At 39.5% G+C, this 27840-nt stretch overlaps 1 protein-coding gene across 2 annotated transcripts in view; it reads left to right on the top strand.

Moving 5' to 3' along the window:
* The window catches only part of LOC121633773 (estrogen-related receptor gamma-like), a 34807-nt gene extending 7617 nt beyond the window's left edge, over window positions 1–27190 (top strand). The window contains exons 1-8 of one of the 2 annotated variants that reach the window (XM_041976011.1): window positions 1449–1796; window positions 6127–6372; window positions 6484–6641; window positions 7799–7915; window positions 13764–13874; window positions 14871–15053; window positions 23589–23858; window positions 23956–27190. In XM_041976011.1, coding sequence (XP_041831945.1) covers window positions 1741–1796; window positions 6127–6372; window positions 6484–6641; window positions 7799–7915; window positions 13764–13874; window positions 14871–15053; window positions 23589–23858; window positions 23956–24200 — 1386 coding nt within the window. In that variant the 5' untranslated portion in view covers window positions 1449–1740 and the 3' untranslated portion in view covers window positions 24201–27190. Of the gene's footprint in view, window positions 1–1448; window positions 1797–6126; window positions 6373–6483; window positions 6642–7798; window positions 7916–13763; window positions 13875–14870; window positions 15054–23588; window positions 23859–23955 lie in introns of those variants that run through there. The other variant, XM_041976012.1, reaches the window with a different exon arrangement.
* The last annotated feature ends 650 nt before the right edge of the window (window positions 27191–27840 follow it).

Below are 27840 nucleotides of genomic sequence, written 5' to 3'. Positions count from 1 at the left end.
GGGCTTGGAGTCTATCCCAGCCGTCACTGGATGATATATACGGTACACCCTGTACAGGTTGCTGTCCATCACAGGGGAAAAACAAAGAGACAAACGAGATAAGCAACAATGCATGCTGACGCTCACGCCTGTGGCTACCTTGTATCACCACATGATCTGATATGATTGTTTTTGGACTGTGGGAAGAAGCTGGAGCACGCAGAGAGAACCCACCCATATGTGGGGGAAACATGCAAACTCTACAGAGAAATGCCCCTACTAAAATTCAAACCAGGAACCTTCTTGCAGTGAGGCAACAGTGCTCACAACCGCACCACCGTGCAGTTGTGCTTAGAGACCTGTGTCAAATTAAATGTTGTTTGTTGGCCTTTCTTCCTGGGATATCTTGTTTTTGTCACATCATATTGAACGTGTTAACCTTTCTGCATGCTTGACACAACTTACACTGCTTCTCATTTTGTTTGCACGTGTGCGTTGTGAGTGAAAGTCGAAAAGCATCACATTAGGCACACAGCCAAGGCTGATTATCTTAAATAATGGCGCTGCACTAGCAGGTAAGTCAGTTAAGCCCTAAATAGAATTGAACTGATGTTTCAGTGTGTGGATGTCCATATGTTCATACAGTGTTGGTGTGGGAAGTTGTTCAAGTTGCCATATCATCCATATGGTAGATTTATTAGGACATTCTTCACTTTAGTATTTAGACATTGCTTTGTCTGACTTGATAAATAATCTTTTAAGATCTTTGATTCTATTCAGATAAATAGTTCCTCAGCTGAATCTTCAATAAATTAATAAAAATGCATTAATAACTGGACATTTTTCCAGCTCAAAATGATAACTTTTGTTATGTCCTATCACCAATGTAAATATTGCTTTTTATAAAGCAGATGATTTTCAGCATAGAGAAATTAAAATCTTTGACCATTTGGCAAATTTAGCTTGATGAACGTGGACTAAAATTGCGGATAATTAATAAGTTAATTAAGTGTTCATGTAGATCATTATTATTTTTTTTTATATCCCTTCATACTGTAGGAGATACGAACAGGTCTGTTTTCCATGTTTGTGTAAACTCATCTACAGTTAGATAAAGATCCTACAATTATTGTTGTATTATACACACACACACACACACACACACACACACACACACATATATATATATATATATATATATATATAATACTTACTCTTATACACATTCAGAGGTTATGCAGTGAATTTTATGTTCAATAAGTTGGAATCCATGCTCCCACGTTGAGCTTTTTCTGACTGCTAAAACCTGCAAAATACCCCACATCCTTTATTGCCATATCCACCTGCCCCAGCGACTCTTGCTCTGATTGGCTCAGAGTGCAGCCAATCAGCTGTCAGCTCAACGTGGTGCGGGGGGAAGGCCATTCAAATAGTCTGACTGGGTGTTTATGAGGGAGGGCCGGCTGCTTCGCTCGGAGACCCTTGTCACATGCAGCTTGTAGTCACAACAGTGCAAACTTCAAAGGCAGCCGGGAGCTGTTGGTGAGAGGTGTGAGTGACAGGAAGAAGCACGCGGGGGGCTATGAGCGGAGCTGTGAGAGTGATACAGCAGAGGAGAGGGGAGTAGTTGGACACACAGTGTGGAAGCAGAATAAAGAGAGACCGCAGTGACAAGTGAGGACAAAACATATCAGCTGAATAAAGAGGGTACGGAAACGAGCAGACCTTTTCAACTCTTCGGGTTATGGTGACGCCGCGCGCATGGATTTAGTCGATCTCTACCTGCCAGAGTGTTTCAGCTACCACTCTGACACAGAGTAAGTACCCTAGAGAGCTCGTTTCCGCAAAACTTCACGTTTGTTCTGTCATGTCGTGCAGCAGGTGAAGTAGCCCTGGAGCAAGATGTTGTGTTTATGTGATTTTAATTTATTTTGTTGTTTATTAATGCATCACAATGCACTGTTGAATTATTTCTTCATCTTAGTTCTAGTAGTATTTTTTTTACTATACTTTATTAATCCCAGCTGGCAGCCAAGCCTGATTCCCGAAGCAGCAGTTGGGTGTTAAAGACCATGCCCCAGAACCCATAGGGGTTCACTTGGGTTGCCAGCCCTTGCACTTGAACCCAGCTCCTCCAAACCAGAACACACCTCTGCAACCACTAGGCTGCCACTAAACCAGGTGCAGCCTGATAAAAACACAAAAAAATAGCCTACTCTTTGCAGCATTTGCTCATATGCCCATTTATTTAAAATTTACTCTTTTCTAGACCTTACTGCAAGCTGTTAAATTGCATTACCATTTAACATATTTTTCTTAAAAATGTGTAATAATGAAATTCAAATGTGTCACAAACTTTCCTTAAATTGTAGTTTTTTTCAGTCTAATGGTGGTAAGAATAATTTAGTTTGTAGAAAATAGGACGCCTTTGCCGTTGTATAATTTCAACAAACTTATGCATCATCACAGCTTTTACTTCCATCCAGAGTTGCAGTGATTTTTTTCCCCAAGATCCGGTATTGATGATTGGAGAGTCCAACCACTGTTTAATCTCCTCCAGCACATCCCAAAGATTCTCGGTTGTGTTCATACTGGACTGTAGTAGTCAATGCATGAGTTAAAATGATGTCTGTTGCTCTCTGAACCACTCTTATACAATTAAAACCTGATAAATCCTGGCATTGTCATGTTGGAAAATCATTGACCAACTAGTCTTGGTGTGGTTAAAATGGTCCATCCAAGGCTGGTGAAAATCTTCTCCAGCAGACACACCGACACAAACAAAGCTAATGTGAAAGTGTGGGAAAAAGATGTGTGAAGGAGCTGTCTGATTACCTCCAGACATGCTTTTTGATTGCATGTCTTTGCTGTAATCATGAAGAAAAAAATAATCATGTTCATTATCATCACCGTTGCACTTTTATCAGCTGTGATATAATCAGTCTGCACTGAGAACACATCTCATCGAGCATTTCAGAGTGGAAATTAACCTTCCTCAGCAGTGAAAGATAAAGACAATTAGGAGACAGACAGGGCGAAACGGCCAGACATGTGGACGCACAGGTTGGTTGATTGTTTGTGACACGAGCGGGCAGATAAAGAACTGGAGAGCGGGCAGTGATGGCTGCAGATGATCCCCTTTGTGGCACGCTGTCCAAGTCTTCAGAGCCTGTGGGTCCAAGCTCCAGCCTCAAGCACCTCATCTTCCGGATGCATGCAAAGTCTGTCTAAGACTCTTAGGCTTTGGCTTATTAGGAGAAAGAAGGAGGGAGAAAAAAAGACCTAAATCACCACATCGCAGAGTTGGGGTTCTGACTTTGGTCTATAAGGGCTGAGAAGTATTTGGATTCTGGTGGTAATAAAGATAATATCATGTCGTGCATCTTTTTTTCTTCAATTTTTTATGGACTTTAATCACTTATCTCTTTGTTTTTCTAGATTTCTTTTCTCCTTGTCATCTCTTGGGTCATTGTCTACACTGGCCATGGTTACATGTCATCAAAGAGTGAAGCCACAGGACTGCCTCCTTTCTTTCTGTCCCTCCCCAGCTTTTTCACACTCCCTCTATCGGCCTCTGTTATTATCCCGCCCCCCCAGGTCGTTTTACTCTGCATTTTCTCCTTTGTTACCAAGGTGCTGTTAGAGTTGTGTTGTATACTGGGACACAAGAGGTATACAAGTGTTAAATACCCACTGTAACACACACTCACACACTGATTTATCTGTCCGGTGCTGGACTGAAGAAGCTGTGCTGGCCGTCTCTTGATTTTTGATACTTGTTTTTATACAACGTTGTAGAATGTTGCTTCCCATCTGATCACTGTACTCTAATGCCATTTCATTAACAAAGCAAAGTAGAATCCAACCCCACCTCCCGGTGATGTGGGAGAGCGCATACTATATCATTCTTTACCTGTCAAGAACTGACAGCAATATGGACACCTGTGATAGATAGCCAATGAAGCTACTGTTGTGTGACTTTAAAAGGAAACTGGAGTCTTTTCACAAGGCTGTTTTTATTGTGAACTGGAGTGATTATAGATGAAGGGGAGGAGTGATGGAGAAAATGGGATCAGAGTCTTCAACTGGAACTTGGACACAGGTTAATGAGAGATTGCTTGGTTTGGAATATGAACTGATATATACATAGACAAAGCAGCTAATTTAATCTTTAAGCTGGATTTAACTTAATTTGTGTCACAAAAAGCTGTTAAAATGCAAAGATGAAACAGCTGCATGCTGCTCAGCAACAAAAGAGACCACAGTAGAGCTAATTGGACATACAAGGATATAAATGGGTTGTTATTGGCTATCAAGAATGTTTCTGAGCACTGAATAACAAATTTGCAGATTGATTCTGGGAATAGTAGAAATCACAACTCTTCACACAAAGCAGTGGTTTGGTTTTTTCTGATGAGACACCTCTTTTACCAGTTTCTTACTGTGTATCTCTCTGTTCATCTTTGTGGCTTTGTAGAGGGGTCAGCAGCGCATGGCCATGGTTTACTCAGTGGGTGGTTAAATGCAGCCAGTCTTTTTGCCTACCAAATAAGTTGTGATGGCAGACTGATTTACATGGCAGGAAATAGACCAAGTTGGACACCCACCTCACTGGACCAAGAGTAGAGGGGGGGATAAGCACAGCTGTGCAGATATTATGTGTTTCTTTGCGTATGGAAGTGTGTGACACACTAGGAAACAGCAGAGGATGTTTTTTTTTTTTTTTTTTTTTATAAAGTTGTCCTGGCGACACACAGTTGCATGCAAGTATGTGTTAAGGCGTTTATGAGGACACATGCTTTAAAATGTCTCTGTATATGTGTGCAGGGAGGTGTAGCATGTTCCTACTCACAAGAATTTTAAGCTTACTGCATATAAGGAAGTGGGAGACTGTCTGTGCTTCTTATTTTTACATGCACGTGCAAAAGTCTGACCCCACAATGGAAGTACGTGCGTTTTCAGGATGTATTACTGGTTGTGTGTGAGAGCAGATCACATGCCTAAGAGCCTACTGTACACTTCAGCTGGTTTCACATGTTTTTTTTTTTTCTCCTTTAGCACGGTGACAGTGAGTCTGCTGTGGTCACTTCAATAACTAATAATAGGACAGTGACAAAAGCTTTAACATGCAAACCTACAGTACATTCATGATTGCATAACTTATCATAGAAGTTGTAGAAATTAAATATGTTTCCAAAATAGTCTGGTTGTGAAATGTTAATAAAAATAGAGGTAAAGCATTTGATTTTTTTTATCCTCATTGCAGTATTCCATTTAAGATATATAAAATATAAGGTAGCATTAATATTTTTGAGAAGATCCTTTTTTTAATTTCTTTTCACTCTCTAATGCATCTTTGGAAGAAATACTTATCTGTGGAGTGTTTGGCCAAGCGTCATGAGTAACTGAAAGAAGCAGATGGAGAAGACAAAAGGCAAAAAAAAGAAATAAAAACAAGCTAATGGTGGTGTTGATCACTGCTTAGGCTATTTCCCTAAGTTTGCTTAAGCAATCACCTCCTTTGAAAACAAAGTAGTGTAATGGACAGCAGCTTTGCATATGTGGGAGATCTCAAACGGCTGTTGTAGATAACACTGGGGATGATGGACAAATGGAAGGATGTGGACATGGTGGGGATGTATTAATCAGTGAGTCTTTGTTGTGCAGTTTGTAGAATGAAATGTTATGATCCCATAAACAAAATGTTATTATTTAGGTTGCTTATGACAAGATGACTAAATGGACTGTACATAATGCTTTTCCAGTCATGTTGACTTTACACTACATGTCACATTCACCCAGTCACACACATTCATACACCGATAGACACATCAGGAGGCAAAGTGGGGTTCAGTGTCTTGCCCAAGGACACTTAGGCATGGGGTTAGGGGTAGCCTGGAATTGATACACTGACTTTCCGGCTGGTGGATGACTGCTTTTCCTCCTGAGCTACACCCATAGATGACTAAATGCTGAAATGATGCCGGATTTATAAACTTATAAAAGCAAACACGGCTAATACACATTAGACTCATTTAAATACATTAATATTAAAAATGTTGCCAAGGACACTCATTATATAAATGGCTCTCTCCATCATTAATAAATTGTTCTCCTCATTTTCCGTGTCCCTTCTTTTTCCTCCAGGCATCTGGGCAGGATGTCATTGAGGGGCTTGGACCCCACCTGTCCCTCCTCTATAAAGCGTGAACCCTCCAGCCCCAGCTCTCAGGGTGACGTCAGCCCAGCTCAGCCCAGTCCGGGCAGCTCTTCCTCGGACACAAACTCCAGTTACGGTCTTCTTGCCAAGGGTCTTCATCATAGTAATGGGCTAGACTCGCCAGGTCTCCATGGGCACACAGCAGCACTCGTCAACAATGGAGGAACAAACAGGTTGATATATAAATCACATCATGTTGTATTTTTCCTTTTTGTCTCATTTCCAGTGGCCAACACTAAAAATACTGTGCATATTCTTCCTCACTTCTCTCTACTTCCATCCAGGAGGTTTGAGGAGGAAGAAGGCCAAGTGAAGTGTGAATTCATGCTGGGCTCCGTGGCCAAACGACTGTGTCTGGTGTGCGGTGACGTAGCTTCGGGGTACCACTATGGTGTGGCCTCTTGTGAGGCCTGCAAAGCTTTCTTTAAAAGGACCATCCAGGGTAAGTAAGAGAAAGATGAAAACACAATAAATTTCATGCACAGGAAGATGCTCGGTTTACAGTTTATTGTTTACGATTGATAATGAATTCCTGCATCGTATAAACCTGTTTTACAAGCAACATGGTGCAGATGGAGTTGTACCCTAAGCCTTTGTTTCGGTATAAACAAGCCCTGATCAGTTAGTTCATAGCTTCCGCCTCCTGCCTTCAAAACTCGAGTAAGGCTTTAAATAAAGATCTGTTTGCAAACAGCTGATATGAAAAGCATTGTGTATACAGTCAACATGTAGGAGTTTGGGTTTTTAAGTGATAGGCTGCTAGAATGTCTTCTGTTGAATGTGTTTGCTTTGACTTATGTCTTTAAAAGCCTGCAGCATGCAATGGATGTGTTTTAAAGAGATTGTGCTGACCTATTGCCCAGGTTAAGGACCTGGTGGGCTTCGTCTTATTAAGGCCACTAGAAGTTGGCTGCTGTAAATAGGTCATAGGGCAGACTTGAGTGGCTTTCACATCAGACAAGGAGAGCTGATTTCTGGATCATGAAATACTTCCTGTTTGTGATTGAGGGTGGCAGCTTAGAGCGCCTACAGCAGGCTGAAAGCCATCAGGCTTAACCTGCACTTTTGACCAGTTAAATCCAGTAAACTTTTTGTTTTATTTTCTTTATTTCACTTGTTTCTTTTCTTTTCCATTTTTTATTTTTTACAAACTTTTAAATAAAGGGAATTACATCCAAAATATGTCTCGATTTCAGTTTAAAGTCATTATGTTGTTGCTGTAAGAATCACAGCCTTTTTTAAAATAATGTTTTAAACGTCAATATCATGGTAAATGTGAAAATTCGTGACAGAAAAGCTAAATTACAAAGTGTAGGTGTGGAGTTAAAGAGTTTACAAGGCAGGGGCAATCCAATGAAAGACTTTACAAGATTGCTTTGCCGGAAATATTGGATTAAGTCTATTTTGGGGTCGAACAGTACAGGCTTAAATCAGGATAACTGGGATTTCTGATTTCTGTAATATGTAACATTTATCATTAAAAAAAATGTCAAACCGATCTTCATGTTCGTGATAGTATGAGAAATTAATCTTTACACTAGAAAAATGTGGGAGACAATAATCTTACATTGTTGTTCCACTGTGTCTCTTCTTGTCCAGGTAACATTGAATACAGCTGCCCAGCGTCCAATGAATGTGAAATCACCAAAAGGAGGAGGAAATCTTGCCAAGCTTGTCGTTTTGTGAAATGTCTTGCAGTAGGCATGTTGAGAGAAGGTGAGTTACACAGTGAAAATCCCTTTCAGACCTTGGTCAAAAACCTTGATTGAGTTACTTTTTCCGGTATTGATCCGGTGGTAAACCTGGCAGAAGTTCAGAAGCCATCCCTTGACTGTCAACATGAAGATGGAAGGCTAAGATAAGCCTGAGTACTGTTGTGCTTTCCAGGAAATGTTAACATGATTACCAGCAACAGTTTTCTTGTTCTATATGCAATAGTGGATGCAATTGTTTAACATTTTTATTTCATGTTTACTTAAGTTTCGTGCAGACTTTTATTTTTACACTTGTAAAAATGTTGCTAAGTAGGAAGTCAAAATGCTACAGTGGTCTTAGGATCATGTCTAGAAGAAGTTAAAAACAACAGCCTCTAGAAGTATGTATGATGTTGAAAGCACCAGAGAAATAGCAGCTTACCTTTTCATTCCTCAGCAGAATCAACACTTTTATTGTTAGTTTTCAGTAAGTGAATAAATATATAGTTAAAAACTAAGATGGATTCTCGTATGGATGCTAGTGTTAGGCTATGCTATAGCTTGATACTATTTATACTATACTCATAATTTGTATAAGCAGTGGGTTAGGCTTTGAAGGTCGTTAGCATGCTGAATATAGATTTTGTTGCATAGCTGATGAAAGTATTTTGTTCTTTTTTCTTTAAGTTTCACTCTCATTACATCATTTAATTTCATTCATATTTTATTGTGTTCAGTGTAAAGAATGTAAAGCTTCTGTTGTTTCTTTTGGGTAATACATACAGACCAAACCAACAGAGGAGACTCAGTGTTGCAGTGTGTGGTGATTCACAGAAAGCCTGAATTGTGACATCAAATGAGTGACAACAGTGTTGTTGATGAAGGTGGTGTGCTTTCACCCTTCTGGTTTGCCCTGATGAACATGCTACTTCAGCTCTGTGATTACCTCCTGTTACCAGTTTAGAAGCGTACCAGCAATGCCTCAAGATTAGCTTGTCCCCATTGCATCTCTATACTTTAATGCATAAGTCATAGTCACATTACAAAGATGTATTGGTCTTGCCTTGAACCTATGATAGATTGTAATGCGGTTAAGTCAAGTGAAACCTGAAACTTCTGACAGTTAAACATAAAGTGCCTTTATTATATATGTAAATAGGTCTGTATATACATTATAAACATGGAGCCGAACAATGCATAGCAGAGTTAGCAGTTATTCAGCTAGGGCAGTTTTTGCTTCACTTATCTTCCTCCAAAGGAGTGACTTGGCAACTGCCAGTTTGTGGCAGTGTGTTGGTAACGCAGCAGCAGTTAGTGAGATAAAGTTTCGGGAAATGTCTCCATGTTTCACAGAAATCATTCACAGAATTTTCTTGGATGAATTAAGGCAAAAGGAGTGCAGCAAATAATTTTAGTTAAGTTTCTCATTTCCAATCCCAAGTACTTTTTGATAAGAAAACTTCATCATGTATTGTTGAATATTTAAAATGGCATTCTGCACATGCCACAAATGGTCTGTAACAGCAATCAGGTGCTCTTTTGGTCCACGTGCCTGCTGCCTGGTGACATATTATTGTCCGGATTTAGAACTGACTCAGAAAGGACAACATTAGGCACCTCCTAGAGTACTGGCCACTTGTTGCCTGCTGTGTATGGCCAAGAAAAGATAATAAGGAAGGGCGAGTAAATAAAATGTGTGTTGTAGTTAATGTTATGCATTTATATGTTCTCAGAATTACACCATTTCACTCATAGAAGAGCCAATGAAGACAGTCGGCAAGTTAATGGTTTATTAAGATACTTCATTCAGTGGAGGTCATGTTAACTGAATTAAAATAAGGTTTGAAAGCAGCAATGTGCCAGTTGACAAAAGCAATAGTAAGTCCGCCGGTCCGGGGTCCAGGGTCCGGGGTCCGGGCTTGTCTCTGTTGTTGCTGTCCAGCCAAAGAGAAGAAGTTGTTGTCTGAATGACTCTGAACACAAGACAGTCATAAGGATTGTCGTGATGCTTGGTCAGGAGTCGTTAGCTCTTTGGTGTCATTTTGTGACAATTAGAGTACTGATCTGTAGATGCTTCTTGCCAGGAGGAGGAATTTAACACCTGACAGGTGGTGGAGGAATAAGTCACAAGGCTTAAGACAACCAGGACATTCAAGTTCAAGTTCTGAGAGTGGATTTAAGTATCAGCACATTTTATCAGTACATGTAATTGTCTTTCGGCTGTTTGATTAGGTTTTGGAAAACATCCTGTGTTTGTTTTAAATAACCGAGGTCTCCAAGCATCAAATTAAAACATTGATAGTCTACCTGTGAATTCTATTTCACTATATTATACTCAAAAATTGATTAACAGGCACAATCATGACCAAACCGTCATATATTTTTTTTACGAGAATTGTGTTTCTTTAAGTAACCTTGACCTCTTGACTCTCTAATTAATTCAGAATTTCCGTCAAAGTTAGACAATAACTTTGAGGGCTTACTGGAAATGTGGAGATTGTAAACTAACCAGATTCGTTTATCTGAAATTGTGACTCAACTGTTGGTTGTAAACGTTTAAATGGACCGATACAAAGCACACCTTGAAGCCTATGCTTTGATGAACTATTATACTGTCAATGACACGCAATATTGGAAACAATAACGTGTTTCCAATTGCTGTGATTGTCTGGCTGCTGAATATTCACCCTCTCAAACATTTTGTGAAGTCAAATCTGTCAGCAAGTACTTTTATTAGTACGATGTTATGAGATCCAATGGAAATGATGGGCAAAACTATGAAAATACTGTCCCAGTTGTAATAAACTTGAATGATCTTTTTACACCACCCACTCATCTTTGAATGCATAGCAACACCTTCTCACTTCAGCTGTCTTTCTACAGTAAGTCATGGATACAAAGAATTATAACATGTTTACACGTGTTTGTGTAAATGAGTGCGTTTAAACGTGTCAGTGGGCAATCACATTCATGTCCTCACACCTCTGCTTGTTTTCCTGAATGTGTGATAGTGTGTGTGTTTGTGTGTGTGTGCCTTTTTTCTAAATTAGCTGCTTTTACTAGGGTAGGAGCATCAGCAGCATCCTGGTCTGTCTCTCAGCCACCCTCCTTTTTCAACCCCCTTTGCTTTGCCTTCGTCCTCATAAATTCCTCCAGATACCTTCTGGGATTCCTAGACCTCCGTGAAATGCGAACTGCCCCTCGTAACTCCCGTCGTAAGCTCCCTCGTAACGCGCTTCATCGTGTCTCGTAACGCCCTTCTTCCCCAGAGAGGCCGCAGTAAACTGAGACAGAGGGAGCTGTGAGGTTTAATGGGCAGAGTCAGAGCCATATTAAATACACAGCTAAAAGACATATAGACCCCAGGCAGGATTTGATTAAGCCCTGTTTAGTTGCCATTTCCACAGTTGCTGCAGCTTCTTAGGGCAGTTAAGAGATGCAAAAAATACTGCCCACAAGTTGTGGACAGTATTTTAAAAATACTATGTATTATGCAGATTAAACTATGATTTTTATGGTTTTAGTTTCTAAGAAAAATGGTTAGGGCTGCACTAATGCGTTATTTAAGCACCCTTCTTTCTCTGCCTTGTGTCGATGTTAGTTCTTAGGTGTGTTAATTATGTCTTAATCTGAGTTCTGAACAGGAAGTGTTTACAGTTCATGCTGCCAATGTTCCAGATTCTTTCATTAGTCTGAAACGAGACATCTGCTGAGAACCTAATGCCAATGTGATCGTGGTTAAAGCTGCCATATGTAAATTTGTCATAATGTCTGAGAAACATGAGATTGTTTTTAGTTAACACATAGTGGCAGCCGTAATACAGTTGGTGAAGCGCTGTCTCAGAACAGGTTAAACTAGCTCGGTTGAGATCAGTGTCAGGATGCAGGATGTGTTCATTCTTGGAACCTGCAAAGTTTCTCGTGTGAAAATTCAGACCCCATCAACATGGCTGAGTGGTGAAAGAGGCAAAAAATAAATCTGCCTCTGAGTAGTTCACAGGCAGTTCAGAAGAACAAGGAGTGTTCATATCTGCGTTGTTATCCACCAACGCTATTCTTGGCCTTTTGGTTGTCGGCACATTCCACTGGAAAACGTTACTTAGTTCTGATGTTGATATCTTTGCATTTGAACACAAATTTGAACAAATTCATTGGTGAAAAACAAAATCCAGCATTAAAATCAAAAGTCAAATGTAGCAAACAGGAGATAATTTTCATGCTAATCCAACTTTTTAAACTTAAAACTCAGAGCAACACCTTTTCTTTAACACAGGAAAACGAGTTAGGCTAGTCAGGATTCAATAGAGGGTTGGTCAAACACAGATTTGTCATCACATTTATTGTCATGCATGTAAGTTAAGCTTGCACTGTTGAACTCTGATCTTTTGATTTTATAATCAAACAGTCCACCAAACTCCAATGTGATGTGGCCCATTCTTGATTCATTAAAATTAATCTCTACATGGCACTAATTTTGTAATCCTAATTTAAAAGAGAAGGATGTTACATGTAGTAGTGAGGAAATAGAATCGCAAATTAAAAGCCCTTGGTAAAACATGGTAGTGCTAGGAGATAAGCAAATATTTTGGGTCTGTTGGTCAAAATTGCTTGCATTTAAATATAGTCATGTATAGTCTTGTAGGCCACATTTACACACTCTCACTTTGTTACACACAATCATCACTTCTATTTAATCTCTCTCTATACACGGGACATTAATTTACAAAGCAGAGATTCTCTCACATTATATTAAATTTTATGATATGAGTAATGGCATACCTTTAAAATAAAACATGGCTTTACCAACCAACGGTATAGAACTGATAAAACCTTTCAGCACATTTTCCATGCCTGATTAGACAACATGCTATTTATTCTTAAAATTGATGCATGCACTCCATAAATATCTGCAGAAGTCAGACTAAGAAAAGCAGTCTACAGGCTCAAAGGGATGGATTATTATTGGGAGGTGTCAAGAGGGGAAATAATACCCTCAGCTTGTCTCTTACAGATGCCATTATAGACTATTCAGGGCCACTATGGCTATTTACACTGTGCAGAAAAGAAACCCAACACCACTACGGAAGGCTTCCTGAGTCGCATTCACACTCCCTGGATAAAAGATTTTCTTAGCAAATGGTGGCTGACATTTAGTATGCGTTTCTCTATGAACGCTATCAGCCTCTTCTCATCTAACTGCCCAGCTTGAACACATACACACTCTTAAATCCCCATTGTCATGGTGACAAGGTTGCCCCAGTGCTTGTTAAGATGCTCTAAAGTTGTTGGGTGTCGTCTTACAGGATGTGTGCTGCCCTGCCAGCATTAGGCCTGTCCTATCCAGTCTCTTTGGAATTGACAGTACATACGTGTTGATGAGTGTACAATGTCCTGATGGTTTACTGGGTTTAACTGAGTCTTTTTTTTCTCATGACTGCCTTGTTTGAAAGTCTTGTCAATGTCAAAAGCTTTACCAATGAGAAATGTAACGCTGCAACATGCTCTTTTTATACTTTTGTATCGACAGTAAAAGAACTGTGCCTTATGTTTTTGTACTTATACTGCATTGCTACAATGGCAATAAAAACTAACTAACTAACTAAACCCTAATCAGATGCTCCTGACAAAGATCCAAGCAGCATTATGTTTTTTGGAACTTTTTTTTTGTTTTTTTAACACAGTTCTCACAATACTGATGTTTTTTTTTCATCATGGTGGCAAAAAAATTGTTTTTACATTACTCAGAATTACATACTAGATTTTTATACTGTACAACTTTTTATTTAGAGCACACTGATATAAAGATGCCTCCAGATTTGTTATTATATTGTAGCTAAGCTTCATCAATGTCTTGTATTTCGTTTACATAGGTGTGCGTCTGGACCGGGTTCGAGGAGGCAGACAAAAGTACAAGAGGAGAATAGATGCTGAGAACAGCCCATATCTGCATCCGCAAAATACCTTGCCACAGAAAAAGACATGTAAGTGTACAAATAGTTCTGTGTTGTGATCTGAAAGTCTGCAACAGTCAAACTATGTGTTTTGCCTGCCATAACATATGAGAATTTCTTGTAATGTACTTGGTGATGAATGGGTATCAATCACTCATTTATCAAGTCTTTTATTTTCTTGCATGAAATTTATAACCAAAAGTACAAATGTGCAGAACCCATGAGTGTTATTAAAAGGCACAAACCAAAACAGACAAATTTATTAACAACCACTGTCTGGATAAAAATAATTAGTAATTTAGTGCCTTTTGCACTACTTGCATGCTTTTTTTTTTTTTTTTTTTTTTTTGTTGTTTTTTTGGCAAATGAGGTGGTTACAAAACAAAATCATGGTTCTAGCAATGCAGAGAAACAGCATGTTGAGAAATCATCCTTTTCTCAAGATAACCACTAACTGTAGCCAGTAATCACATGAGCTTCGTCTTCTCAAGCCAAAGAGACGATCAAGGCAAGGTCGAAAATGAGTGGTTGGCATCTATTTTAACTGGTTACTGTCAAAATTAATGTTGTTTAAATGATGTTTAAAAAAGTATAAACATCAGTCATCTACAACATTAAATATACCTGCTTAGTGTGTGTATGCCCCTTTTCAATTGGTATGACTCGTGAAGGCTGACTGTACAGGTGCTATCGTTTAAAAGGGACATCATGTGGTCCTGATAGCTCACATGGATGGGTTTCTGTGGATTGAACTTTTTTCAGTGCATCTTGCAGCTGTTGATCAGTTTGACATGTAGAAAGTTTGCAGTGGAGGTCAGCACCTTTTGGCTCTTTGCCATGCTCCTTGAGGCAAGTGGTTTATGCAGTGTGCCTTTGTTATGATGGTGAGAGGTGGTTGTGGTGTACTGTTATACATGTGTGAGTGTTTTTTTTTTTTTTCTTTTCATTTTTACTGACTTTCACAAAAAGAGTCCCTCCAAGAGAACCTCGCTGAATTCACTGTAATAGCAGTAATGTCTCTTTTAGTCTCTGTAGGTGGTGCAGCAGAAAACAAGGTGGTATCTCTGCTGCTGGTCGCCGAGCCAGGGGCCATCTTTGCCATGCCAGATCCCACGGTACCCGAGAGCGACATCAAGGCCCTGACTACACTGTGTGACCTCGCTGACAGAGAGTTGGTGGTCAACATTGGCTGGGCCAAACACATCCCCGGTATGTTTCAGGCTCAGTCCCCCTGTCTCCCCCACTCAGTTGTTCACTCACACAAGCCGCTGCACACACATTAGGTTCACTAAGTCTCTAATCAGATCAGAAGAGGGATTGTTCTGACTTGTGATTGCCAAGATGCTCACTGGCAGCCCAGAGAAGGAAGGGAACGTTAGCTTGGCTGTGTGTTATCTGTCAGTCATCCTCTATGTGTGTGTGTGTGGGCATGCTACAAATTGCGTGCCATGCCAAAGTTGACTAAAGGGTGTTCCCACAAGAAAAGAGATGACCAGTGGCCACATGGACGTTTTAATTTATTTCCCCGGGATGAAAACTGAATTACAGAAATTCTTCTGAGATAACAGAAGGGATTACTGGAGTTTTTTTAATTTTTTTTTTATTCCTTATTCAATGAAAGGATGAAAAGTGCATTCTGACAGCTATGAATAATTAAAATGCTTGTATGCAGTTATTCTGACTGATACCATCACCTGGAATAGTTGTTTGTAGTGTGAATACTTGTCTTTTAAGATTTATGCTAAACTCAGAAATAAAACAAGCATTTTATGGTATGATTTGGGTGCGTCTTGAATTTCTGTGCAAAAAAAGAGGAAAAATTAGATTCTATAAATGCTAGAGTGGCATATTAAAGGCCAAAACTTTCCATTTTACTGTATCTGTATCTACTATGAATACACACTTAGAAGAATTGAATGACAGAGATTTGTTTTAATAATCAATGAATCTCCCAGCTGTTCTCTATACTTGATAACTTAGTGATTTAGTTAATCAGTTAGAAAAACGAGAGAAAATTCCTTTTAATATCCTAGTCAAAGTTGGTCTATATAGCTTGTTTTATTTGACCACTAGTCCAAAACTCAAACTCAAAACCAGACCAGCCAAGATATGTGATCCCTCCAGCGTGTCCTTGGTCTCCCGGAGGGACGTGACTGGACGACCTCACAAGGGAGGCGTCCAGGGAATATGCTGGCCAGATGCCCTAGCCACGTCATCTGGCTCCTCTCGATGCAGAGGAGCAGCGACTCTACTCTGAGCCCCTCCCGGATGACTGAACTTCTCACCCTATCTGTAAGGGAGAACCAAGCCACCTTGCGGAAGAAGCTCATTTCGGCTACATGTATTCCTGATCTTGTTCTTTCGGTCATTACCCACAGCTTGTGACCATAGGTGAGGGTAGGAACGTAGATCATTCTATACCATGACAGACTGATGCAGAGTTCGCATCACTGCAGACCCCGCACCAATCCGCCTGTTGATCTTTCGCTCCATCCTTCCCTCACTCATGAACAAGACCTTGCAATACTTGAACTCCTCCAATTAGGATAGGACCTAATTCCTGACCTAGAGAGAGCACTTCACCCTTTTCCGTCTGAGGAACATGGTCTCAGATTTGGAGGTGCTGATTCTCATCCCAGCCGCTTCACACTGGGCTGTGAATCGCTCCAGCAAAAGCTGAAGATCACGGCCTTATAAAGCCAACAGAACCACATCATCTGCAAAAAGCAGAGACCCAATCCTGAGGCCACTAAACCAGTGTGATCCCCTGCAGTTGGAGCACACCCTCCTGTCCCCCTTCTTAAAGGGGGGGACCACCACCCTAGTTTGCTAGTCCAGAGGCACCATCCTTGATATCCACACAAGAGGCAGAGGCGTGTCAACCAAGACAGCCCCACAACATCCAGAGCCTTAAGGAACTCTGGGAGAATCTCATCCACCCCCGGGGCCCTGCCACCGAGGAGCTTTTTAATCACCCCAGCAACCTCAGCCCCTGAAATAGGAGGGCCCACCCCTGGGTCCCCTGACTCCGCTTTCCCATCAGAAGACATGTTGGTGGGATTGAGGATCCAATTCCAGCATGATGAAGAATTAGGAAAAAATAATAAATTTAGACTCTCGAGGAGCATTTTTCCTAGAATTGGGAGCAATCCGATCCAATATCAGTATCGGGCTCGAACATGGGATATCTGACTGTATTCCCTGATCCACTTCACCAACCCACAGAACAACCTCCCTTTGTCCAGTGTTTAAAAATATATAAGTTTTATGCAGGTTTAGGCCAAACAAAATATCTTGAACCAGTTCATGAAATATTTACATTAGAACTTGTGTAAATAAATAATTAAATATGATTTAGTTTAGATATTCATCGTTACCAAACACCTGCACTGACAAGTCTGATGAGGAATGGGCTGCCTTTGCTAATGTAGCATGTCACTAATTTCAATATATTTTAGTCTAGAAACATAAAAAAGCAAGACAGCAACTTGAAATGTGTGTACAGCCAAGGTTTCCAGGTTCCCATGGTAAAACGTTGTTTAGCTAAGAGGGGAAGGGAAAATCGTGCACAGCAGACATTCGCTGAAGCATTCAAGCAAAACGGTAAACTTCCAGCAGATAATGTGAAAACGGAAGGCATTAGCCCGTAGAGAAGCTGCATAGCAAGACATGGGAATCTCCAGGGTTGTTTTGCAGATAAAGGTGAAACTCAAAAAATCTGAATATTGTCAAAAACTTGATTTATTTCAGTAATTCAACTTAAAAAGGTAAACAATATATAGACTCCTTATGTAACTGTGAGATATTTCAAGCATTTATGTGTTATAATTTTGAGGATTATGACAGCTTATGAAAACCCAAAATTCAGAATCTCAGAAAATTAGAATAGTGTGAAAAGGTTCAATGTTGTAGCCTCTAAGTGCTACACTCTAATGAGCTAATTAATCGGAAACACTTTCAAAGGACTCCTGATATATCCTTTGCAGGTGCCTGATTTGGCACCTGCTCATACTGCCAAAAGAACCAAAACCTGGTTCAATGACCAAAGGATTACTGTGCTTGGTTGGCCAGCAAACGCTTCTGGCCTGAACCCCATTGAAAATCTATGGGACATTGCCAAGAAGAGGAGAAACGTGAAACTGAGCAATGCAGAAGAGTTGAATGCCGCTGTTGAAGCATCCTGGTCTTCTATTACACCCCAGCAGTGACACAGGCTGTTAACATCCATGCCACACCGCACCGAGGCAGTAATTCATGCAAAAGAGGCTCAAACCAAGTATTGAGTTCATATGCATGATTATACTCTTCAGACTCTTCACGTAATCTAATTCTCTGAGATTTAGATTTTTGGGTTTTCATAAACAGAAAGCTATAATCATCAAAATTGTAATGAATAAATGCTTGAAATACAGTTCATACAGTAGTAACTGAGCGTTTTGTTTCGGTAGTAACCATATTTTTGACCGTGCTATGTGGCACTAATATATATATACAAGTGACAGGCGAAGTTACACTACACACCCAACAAAAAGGCTCCCCCAAAAGTCACTGTGTAATTCGAACCCTGAATAAAAGTTCTTGCTAATTGGCTGCATGAAGATGTTCCAGTGTTGTTCTGAAATAAGCACCCCAGTAGTTTCTATAATCAGAAGTCCTCTTAAGCAGAAACGAGCCCTCTGAGCCAATACTGCAGACCTCAATCTGTCTGCAACTCTGTCAGGCTGTCTAGTGTTCCCAAATTATTCCTATACATCCTGACTCCCTTTCAACACATTCTTTTGGACTTTAAACATGAAAACAATCTGTTGCTGCTAAATTATAACTACCTTTGTTCCTATTAAGATGATGAAGCAACTACAGACATTTGTCTTCGATTTACTTTAGAGGGTTTTTTGTCATATAAATTATTTTAGAAAACATTTAAATTGGATTAATTTTGTTTTTCAATTGCTCACTTGTTGTGATGTGTGGTTTACTACAGCCTAATGAAACCTTAGACAATAACAACAACAGCTATGATGAGGGAAAACACAATAATGTCCACGTAAGCTGATTTGGTACTGGAAAATATCGGAATCGAGCCAACCCTAAAAAAGCAGATTGTTGCATCTTTAATTTTTCCTCAGACAAAAATAGTCATATTGATTAACTGTTTGTCCAAATAACTACCTTTCAAATTTTTATTGATTGACTATTAATGAATGGCCAGCCTTTACAAAATCATGCACTGAAAAACTTCCTTAACCCAATGGACTTTATCTAAAACACAGTAACAATCCTATTTTTAGCAGATATGATCATTTACTTATCTGTAAATGCATTTTAGAATGACGCCATGGTAAATATTTGTAATGAGTGTAATGGGGCAGCCATATAAAGTGTTTAAGATGATGTAGAACATCAAATCAACATTTTAGAGCAACAATAAAGAGTTGGTATGGCCTTACAGTAAAATAATCTGGGATAAGAGGATCTTTTTAAAAAAAAAAAAAAAAAAAAACAGCCTCCCTTGATTTCCTTTCCATCCTTTCTTCTTATCTCTCTGTTCATGCGTCTGCTTTATCAGCCATGTATCATCCACACCCAAAACATCACAAGGGGACACCTGTGATTCTTTTTTTTTTTTTTTTTTTTACTTTCTTGTTAATGACTTGTCTCTGAAATGCTTACAAAACACAGCAGGTGTGTGTTTGTGTGTGTTCTGTTCCTCTGCTGTGTTCATTCCTGTTTTTCTTGCTACAAACGAGAGGAGGCAATCATTTAATGTGTGTTAGGGTCCCTAGGTTCCCTCATCAGGATTTCCATAGGTCTGTTTTGTAAAATAAACCTACTCCAGCCCAGTTCCCCCACCACACGGCCCCTGGGCAGTTACTGTCTGTCTGTCTGCCCGGCTTTATACTGTCAACGCTCAAGACAGATGGAGTCCGACTGATGGGTGTATATTTGTAGCCCTTTGCCAGTGCAGGGTTTTGCTGGGGGAGCAGAGCAGCGGAGAGAGGCGGCTGTACACACAGCAGATACCCACCTGGGGGGAGAGGGACAGAGGGGAAAAAGAGGCAGATTTTATCCAGATGTCAAACACATTTTAATCAAACCATGGAATGTCACCAAAAATACATGAAATGCAACAAAATGCATCAGGCATGTTGCGGCAAACAAAAGGTATTCTAGACTAGAACAATTCATATAATGATTCCTAGCTGTGGTTTTGGAAGAGCTTAATATCACTTCTGTGACTTCTGCATAGGCGTTTGCAATTACAGTACCCTAAACATTACTAATACTTCGTTACAGTAGCATTAATTATTATCAAGAAAATCATTTTGAGAGGAAAAGCAAATCAAAATGACCAATATCCCTTAAATCTGTTAACAGATCATGCGAATGTAGAAAAGCTGAAAGCAACACTAAAGGATAATTTAATTAAATCCTGTCAAATCTGATCTCTTTCTCTGTAATTCATTGAGTTTATTCCTCTAATACTACTTTGTTCACATGAACTTGTTTAATTTTTAAACTTGTCCAATAATTAAACACAGTTAACCTGCAGTCTATTTGTCCAACACTCGCTATCATGACTGGTATCACCCACTTCCTCCCTCTTTGTCTTGCTTCTCAGTATATGTGAGTTATCTTTGTGCCAATGTTCTCGAGTCTCTGTTGGTGTTTGTGTGAATTAAAAAGTATCTGCCTTCAGGGAAAGATGCTTAATCACTTTTTCAGCTGAAACTTGCACAATTAGCCTTGTTCAGCATAAAGAACGGAAAAGGTGGGAAACAGTTAGTGAAGCCCAGTTTTAAGAAAAGCCATTAGCCAGCAACTTTAAATCTTATCACGTGATTATTTTATGTTTATTCATTAAGTTTAAAAGTCATGTGATTTTACAAAGATAAGGGAAGGCTAACTTTTTCAGGCAGTAAATTGATTATACTGTTCCTTTTTAGTTTAATAAACTAGAATAATCTGCTTCAGTCATTTAAAAAAAATTGGATTGTTTTCTGTATTTGCAAAGATTGTATCTCAATGTTCTGATCCAAATCAGCTCTGGAAATTGCAAAGCTATAATAAGCAGTTTTTTTATTTTCTAAACACAACCATAACTTAGATGCTTGTCTCCTTTTTGAGCTTAAACCTGACCAAAGGCTTGTAAAAGCAAATTAAATTATTACACTGGAAAATTATTGGTTATCATAGATTGATTGGTATTTAGATAAAACCTGTTCAGTATTTTTACTTTAAGCATTCTGCAGGAATATCATATAGTCAATTTACTCAAATTAGATGTAACTAAAGATGCTTAGATGCTGTACAGAAATGCATTTTACAAACAAAAGAGACAGTTGAGCATTGTATCGTTTCCAGAGCCAGTTATCGTTATGCTTTACCTTCCTACCTGTTGGCTATGCAACTGTGAGATTGTTGCACTGTGATCTGAACAGGTTGTCCTCCCAGTGACTGAGAAATTTGGATTTAGTAAAATAAATCTTATGAGTTTCATCAAAAAGACAAGAACAGAAAGACAAAGACATATGGATATACAGGACCAGTGAAGAGAAAAGAAAAAAAATAAGGCTTGCATGAGATGACAGGCATCACAATATAGGAGACAAACTGTAACATGTTACAAGTGGACAATAACATAATTTTTAAGTTTGACATTGACAAGATTAAAGAAGCTGTGTCAGGAAATGAAGAAAAACGGTATTTAAGAAAGACGTAGACAAAGAAAATAGATGTTTTTATGAAGAAAAAAAAGTCTGGCCCTTCCTAGCAGCGTAATGGCCATGTCACATCAGTTCTGGATGAGTGGCAGGACACGCAGCCCCCATTGCTGGGAGACCTGGGGTCCTGGGCAAAGTGTCCCAGGCCATCTGAGTTCTTTGCCCAAGGGGAGGTTAGTGTGATGGGTCTACTGTCCTGCCTGCACCCCCTCTTCTGTGTCTGCTTTTATCAGGCAGATTGACAGTGATGTGGGCTGAAGTCTGAGGGCCAGACTGGCAGATGAGCTGGCTAAAGACCAACTGCCCTCTTTGTTTTTGGCCTTTTTTGAGTCTGTGATAGAAGTTGGCTGTCAAATATGTGTGTTTAAGGCGACTGGTGTGTGACTGCTGTGTTGACATGATATGAACTGTGGCTGTGTTTTGAGATACTTGTCAGGCAAAAGTGGAGCATCCTTTTTGCCATACTGAGATGGATGATGTATGGGTGTAATAAACAGCAATAGGAGTAGATTTAAATGGTCGGGAAAAAAAACCTTTGAGAAGAAGAAATGTGTAGGGTTCTGATAGTGCTTTAGGTACTTTTGGACTGTAGGAACCCTTTTCATAATTGTTCCATCAACTGTCAGTTCCCCTTCTGTGTTTGTGTCCACGCCACAGGAAATGCCGCCCAGTGTAGTTCATAGAACTGCTTTTATAGTGTCTTTTTTTAGCTCCTACTTCAAAGAAGGAACTTTCTTAGCATGGGGGTAACCATCTGTGCTGCAGCTGTATGGTGATGGGTCAAAATGGCTTAAATATACAGCAACTGGTCTAGATAACATAGCTGTTTGACTTCAACACTGTAACCTGCCTTTCTAAGACAAAAAATCAACAATTTAAACACTGTATTTTGGGGAAAAAAAAGTAATATAAATAAAAAATATGTAATGTTGGCCCCTAAAAATCCAAACACAACGGTGAGGAATGGGGTGAAAGCAAAGCTTGGGCTGAAATGTGATGGCACAGCTGTGCCATGATGTTCCATTACCCTTTTCTAATGTGATACTTCAACATTAATATAGAAACCCACACCCTTTATTTTAAAACATTATCTTTATTGAAGATTTAACATGTATTTGTCCATAAAATCTATCAAACACTGACTCACCCAGGTCCCTGATCCTGATCGATGGCCCTGAACCAGAATACCGATCCCCATCGACCAATGAAATGGTGCACTGACAGTGTTTCCAATCAATCATGGAGTGATAGTGGGGATATGGGTGCCACTGGCGTCGCCACGGTGATTGTAAAGAGCAGTGGCTCCTGATAACAATCACCGATGGTGTCAAAAATACAAACAGCTCCCCCGCCTCACCCTGCTCTGTAAAAATCACCCGTTTAATTACAGTAAACGCATGTGTGAGTGTGTGTATGCAGGTTTATGCGGGAACAGTTAGCAGGTTTAATCATACTCCTGTGGGGTGTAATTGTCAATCAAAGTAGGTGTGTCCTACAGAGAGTAATTAAATTTACCACCAATTCATTCCTTCTGTCCTTTACTACACCTTTTGCTGTGTGGCCATTTCATAATTGAAATCATTGTGATGCAGGCACAGTCTGCACTAGGGGGGATGTTAATATAAATGGATAAGTTTGTCTCAAAACCCATTTAAAAACATAAATTCTAGCAGACGTAGAAGAACAGCTTTGGGTTGAAACGGTCACTAAAAGGAAAGAAAATTGTGAAGGATTTCCTTTGTTGGAAAAGTTTGCTTAATGGGTGAGAAGTGTGGAGGCTATGTTTTTTTTACCTCTTGTATGAGTAATATTTTAGAAATTCTGCATCCTTTTAATTCCTGCAACATAACCAAATAGTATCTGTCATCACTGTCCACTCCTTTCAGTCAGTGCTAAACTTTAACTGTTCTCTAATACATCAAACCAGAATAACCCTTGTAACTTGTTCAGGTCATGATCAAGTTACAAGGCCCCTTTGTGGCATTCTTCTTTTTTATGCCTTTCTATCTTCTCCTCTTTCCAGGCTTCCCCTCACTTTCTCTAGCAGACCAGATGAGTCTGTTGCAGAGCGGCTGGATGGAGATTTTGATCCTTCGAGTAGTGTTTCGCTCTCTGGCCTTTGAGGACAAGCTGGTTTACGCTGAGGACTACATCATGGATGAGGAGCAATCAAAACTGGCTGGGCTGCTTGACCTCAATAACGCCATCCTGCAGCTGGTGAAAAAATACAAAAGCATGGGGCTGGAAAAGGAGGAGTTTCTGGTCCTCAAAGCCATCGCGCTTGCTAACTCTGGTATTTAGCTTGTTATTACAGACTGGCCGTTGTCTCTGCTCACTATGTTTTGTTTAAATAACATGACTTAAACTTTCAATTCCATTTTTTATTATAGACTCCATGCAAATTGAGGACCTGGAGGCAGTTCAGAGACTCCAGGATGTCCTTCACGGGGCCCTGCAGGACTACGAGGCTGTGCACCATCCAGAGGATCCTCGACGCTCAGGCAAGATGATCATGACCCTCCCTCTTCTCCGCCAGACAGCCGCTCGTGCCGTCCAGCACTTCTGCAGCATCAAACAGGACGGCCGTGTGCCTATGCACAAATTATTCCTCGAACTACTAGAGGCCAAAGCCTGATCAGAACACGGACAGACATTAGCTCTTTTCTGAGGTTAGCACGATAGGTAATGAAGGACGGTGGGTAACAGTGGGGTTTGACTCTGTGTATTTGTTCATTTCAACTTGCATTTGACGATAGAGTCTCTAATTTGCAATCACTGGGAACATAGTAGCTGGGACATTTATAGAGCCACAACCCATCTGCTTCCTATGAAAGTTTGAACAGGAGTGGGAAAATATATAAGCAGTCAAAGTTGCATAAATGTGCTGGCTCGCTTTAACGGATGAAGAAAATGGACAAAAAGCAGAAGAGTTGCCTTCTACAGATATTTACAGTTACATGCCAAACATAGTCATTTTTTTTCAAGACCAGCTGATACTTGAAGATCCTTGTGGATTATTTTGTTCTGTTAAAGCCTGTAATATCTGCATTCTAGTGCATTTAGAGAACTTTTATGAATTGGTGTAAGTTGTCCTTTTTGTTTAGAAAAGGTAAATGTGTCCTATAAAAGGTAACAGATTAGTCTTGCCAAAGAGTAAAGACTTATATAACTGAATAATACCAGCAAATGTCCATAGTAATATGACGTGGCCTATGAGATGTCCACATAGACCTGCTTCCTTGCTCTAGTCGTGTATTGCAAAAATATATCCGTCCACTCACTACATTCATGCACATGTGATAAAAGGGAAGCGAGGACGTGAACAATAACTGGCCTCTTGGTTGAAAAATTTCAGGGAATGAGTACTTAATGTCATGATGCAACTGTATGACAGCAAAGAAATATTTATTTAAAAATGGCTCTGTTCTGTTAGTTTCTTTTACTTAATGAGCATCTGCAGTGGATGATCATTTTTTAAAGATTTTTAAACTGATATCGTTGTAAGATAATTTTTTACTAGCTTCTCTGCTACAGCACTGAAATCTACATCATATCATGACATTAAAGACAACCTGATTATAAATGGAATCTGTACTAGAGGATCATAATATAGTAGAGTTGTGTAGACGACTAAGACTTAATGTAAAAAGGCTGCCATAATGTATATCCTGGATTTTTTTTTCTTTCTTTTTGAGGGGGTCGCTTGATGTCTTTTCTATGGTAGAAGTCAATGTGTAGGATAAAATTTGTGCACTATATTTCCTTTTAGCCATAAAGTTTGGGGAACCTGGTGATGGCGCTCTGTTAATCTGTTAGTGTGCTGTGTGAAGATTATTTAAATTTGCCGCACATGTCAAATGAAATAATTCAATTCAGAAGGAATCTCAGTAATAAAAAGTCCAAGTCTTGCTCTTTTGTTTGACTTGAGGTACTGTGACGCTGTAGTGTGGGTATTTTTGTTAAGATGATCAGATGTAGCAGCAAAGTTTTAATAATTGTCAAGTAAAATTTGCTGTAAATACATCATTTTATGCCAACAGTGGTGTTTTAAGATGCAAAAATGCTTTGTCTGGACGAGCTGTGGCGTGCTGTTTCATTCTCAGGTGGATTTCTGGGCAATAAAGACGATCCCCTTAATGTAAAGATTATATTGTCCCAGTGTGATCTTCCTCAATAAAGCAGAGAGGGGTCTGGAGCAAATTCATTAAGAGCTGGTAAGTAGGGCTAGTCTATGCTGCAGAGTCTGACAATGGACTGTTATTTCTATGTTAGGCCCATTATGGCCCATTTAGGCCATCTAAACCCAGTTGGATGGAGATTTATAATTAACAGCAATAATGTAATGAATTCTAACAGTGGCCCCAGAGAGTGCTGGTCATCATCTGCCTGTTGAGGCTGAGAGAAGCAGAGGCATCCCACTCATCGCTTTGTCATACAGTTACCCTGAGAAAAAACAAACCCCCCTCTCTAATAGTCTATTTATAGTTGTGTTTTAGTAACGCTTTAATATAATCTCTTTCATTTACAAGCTGTAGAGAAAGGCATTGTTTATAATCTGATTGCAGGTAGGTTTAAAGGAATTGTGTGAGTGTTTGAGTGAATCTGTCAACCATTCTCCACAAATTATCTAAGTCATCTGTAATGGCTTTATGATGGGTTAATGAATGATAGAATTTTAAAACGCTAAACTCAGCGTCCTCTCAGGTGTCTTCGGTGGCTTGTAGCAGCACCTTGTGGCCCTAACTGGCAGCTGAATTTTGCTTAATTGTCTCTTAGACTCTTAGACATAGAATCCATTCTATCTAAACACAATGTGGGGAAAACTGCTTTATTCATACAAATAATTACAAGTTTAATATAATCATATTTATGAAATGCTGCATATCCATAGTAACACACTTTTTGGGATGAGTAGCTGATGCATAACAGACATTTTATGCATTATGAAAATGTACTGTGGGTAGAAACAAAGAATTTACAGTTGTGGGAAGTAAGCTGCCCGACTTTAATTCCAAGATTTTAGATGTCAGGACATAAAAACTCATTTGATCCTTGCCAGATCTACAAACCTGATAACTAAAACCTTAAATAAATAATAATATATGACGTTATTTTCTTAAAATTGAACCAATTTGTGTGTGAGAACTAAGCCGTTGTTACTGCTTCCATAGGATTTAAATGGCTAAGTAGCAGTTAGGTGCTGCTAATCAATACACTTGATTGATTGATCATCAGTGTGAGCACCTCTATAAAAGCAGACGTTTTGTCAGTGGTCAGCTGGTCTGATTCAGTGTAACACAATGTCACAGAGGAGAGACATCAACAATCATCTTAGAGAGATAATCGTTGCTGCCCATCAACCTGGGAAGGATTAGAAGGCCGTTTACAAACTATTTGGAGTCCGTCATAGTGGAAAACATTCACTACAGCTGACTATCTCTTCAGGTGTGGATGTTATAGTAAGTTCCCCGTAAGGTCAGACCATACAATTTTTTTAGAATAACTGGAAAAAAGAGTCACATCTCAAACTCTTCAGGCCTCAGTTAACTTGTTAAATGTTAAAGTTCATGACAGCACAATTAGAAAAAAACTGAACAGGTTTGCTTTGTTCAGAAGGTTTTCCAGGAAATAGCCTCTTTTCAAATAACCAAAACCTAAACATAGTAACAGGGAAGACCGAAGTGAAACTGTTTGGCCGTGATGCACAGCACCACATTTGGGCAAAACCAAACACAACAAATCAGAACAAACACATATCAACTGTCTATTATAATGTATGAGGGGTGATGATTTGGGTTTTCTCTGCAGCCACAGGACCATGAATTCCTCTAGTATTTGAGTCAGATATGATGCCACCAGTCTGATAGCTAAAGCTTGGGTAAAACTGTCATACAACAGATCAATGACCCCCAAATGCAGCAAATCTACAACAGAATTGCAGGAAAAATAAAAGAGAGACACAAAGTCCAGACCTCAGAAGACCTGAGAAGACCTCAACCTGACTCCACTGCCGTGGTAGGACCTTAACAGAGCTGTGCATAAATAAAGACCTGCACACGTAAACAAAAAAAAGCAATACTGTCCAGAAGAATGGACTAATATTCTTCTAATAAATTGTAAAAGACCAATAATAACAGAAAATTATAATTATGGTACAGCAAGTAAATTTATTTGGTGGAAATTTGATGATACATGTATGTAAAACCTCAGATTTAAAAAAGGTGAAATTAATTAGTTTCATAAATAAAATACATTGTTTTATTAGAAACGATGAG

The sequence above is a fragment of the Melanotaenia boesemani genome, chromosome 22, assembly GCF_017639745.1.
Source record: "Melanotaenia boesemani isolate fMelBoe1 chromosome 22, fMelBoe1.pri, whole genome shotgun sequence".
NCBI classification, from domain to species: Eukaryota; Metazoa; Chordata; class Actinopteri; order Atheriniformes; family Melanotaeniidae; genus Melanotaenia; species Melanotaenia boesemani.
This window is presented reverse-complemented; position numbering and strand designations above follow the sequence as displayed.